General features: G+C 54.9%; 1 protein-coding gene across 2 annotated transcripts in view; it reads left to right on the forward strand.

The window, feature by feature from the left end:
* The window catches only part of GSTT4 (glutathione S-transferase theta 4), a 30,094-nt gene that overhangs the window by 22,912 nt on the left and 5,358 nt on the right, over nucleotides 1-1,824 (forward strand). The window contains exon 3 of one of the 2 annotated variants that reach the window (XM_045289638.1): nucleotides 1,580-1,730. The exons of the other annotated variant lie outside the window; for it this stretch is intronic. Within the exon in view, the coding sequence (XP_045145573.1) occupies nucleotides 1,580-1,730 (151 nt within the window). The remainder of the gene's footprint in view (nucleotides 1-1,579; nucleotides 1,731-1,824) is intronic. 2 annotated transcript variants of the gene reach the window in all.

Raw genomic sequence — 1,824 nt, forward strand, 5'->3', positions numbered from 1 at the left:
CAAGTAGAAGGCAAATGTTTTGAGAATGATGAGGGAAACCAATGTACAAATGTGCTTGACACAATGGATGGATGGATGGATTGTGATAAGAATTGTACAAGCCCCTAATAAAATGATTAAAAATAATAATAATAAATCCAAGAGAAAGGGGAAAAAAAAAAGGAAATGATGGTGGTGGCCTATATGTAAATGTGCTTGACACACTGGATGAATGTATGGATTGTGATAAGAGATGTAAGAGCCCCCAGTAAAAGTATTTAAGGGGGAAAAAAAAAGAATAAGTAGATAGCCTCATCCTCTTCCTCAGAGCCCTGACCGGCGCTTGACCCACTGCTCCCACCAGAGCTCCCAGCATGGCTTCCACAAAGTAGGAGTAAGCTGCTTCTCGGTGACCAATGTCCCTTCCCTGGAATCTAAGGGTGTGTGTGTGTGTGTGTGTGTGTGTGTGTGTGTGTGTGTGCATCATGCCAGATTAGAGTCACCAGCCACCCTGCCTCTTGCAGCTTGGGCACCTGAATGAGAGAGTGTGAGGCTGGTGGTGGTGGTCAGAGCAGGGTGCGGGGAGGGTCAGGGCAGAGGCGGGTCCCAGGCCCCTAGAGTAGCAGACCTTGCCCATTGAGCTTGACAGGGTAGCAGCAAGCTGTGCCCATGTGGATTCGGCCACCGGAGTGGAGGGAACCCATTTCCCAACTGCCGGGGGGACAGCTGCTCCCTTCCTCCGCATGCACCCCTATGTGGGAAGCAGCCCAGGGCCTGGGGAAGGATCCGGAAGGTGGGGTGTAGCCATGGCAAGGAGTGGGCACTGGCCAGGCAGGTCTCAGTGTCTCCCATGCTTGTCTCTGCACAGGTCAGCACCTCAGCGATGCGTTCATCCAGATGAACCCCCTGAGGAAGGTACCAGTCTTGAAGGACGGGGACTTCACCTTGGCTGAGAGGTAACTGAGCCAGGGGCCGTGCTGGCAGAAGAACAGTCTTCTCTTTCATGGGCAGGAGAACTGAAGTCCTCAGGGACTGCGGGTCTGCTGCTCACTGCTGTCCCACTGAGAATGTAGGTTGAGCCCCAGGCTCTGCCTGCCCGCTGCTCCCAGAAAAGCCTGGTCAGAAATTCCCTCTGGACGCCTGACAGGCAACTCTTCTGCCTTGTGTTAGGATAAGCCTGTGCATTCGTGTCTGGGAGAAAGCGCCTCTAAGACACTGACAGCATGGGTGCCCTGGGCGAGCTCTGTCACCTTTCCAAGCCTGATTTCCCTGTCTGGGAAACGGGGGTCACACGTTGGCAGGTTGGCAGGAAGATTTCAGAACATACTCAGTATAAAGCCCCTAAGGAGCCCCAGGGGCCTAGGGGTTACACACTGGGCTGCTTGCAGCAGGGTCAGTAGGCTGAAACCATCACCCGCTCCTCAGGAGAAAGACGGGCTTTCTACTCCCATAAAGAGTTACCGTCTCGGAAACTCGCGGGGGCAGCCCCACCTCCTCCTATAGGGCAGCTATGAGTCAGCATCAGGTGGGTGGTGGTGAGTGAGAGTGTGTGACAGTGACCTTCCCCCACACATCATGTCTATCTCTCACGTGCGCGCAGTGTGGCCATCCTGCTGTACCTGGCCCGGAAGTACAAGGTCCCAGACCACTGGTACCCCCAGGACCTGCAGGCCTGTGCCCGTGTGGATGAGTACCTGGCGTGGCAGCACACCACCCTGCGGAAAAGCTGCCTGCGAGCCCTGTGGCATAAGGTGAGGTCCCAGCGGGCATCACCCCAGAGGGGCTCAGGCACATGGCACTCTTTCCAGCCTGGGTACTTAGTGTTGGTCTGTCTTTTAGTCCAAT

Source organism: Echinops telfairi, unplaced genomic scaffold (assembly GCF_000313985.2).
Source record: "Echinops telfairi isolate 266 unplaced genomic scaffold, ASM31398v2 ScPeMD7_29;HRSCAF=101, whole genome shotgun sequence".
Lineage (NCBI taxonomy): Eukaryota > Metazoa > Chordata > Mammalia > Afrosoricida > Tenrecidae > Echinops > Echinops telfairi.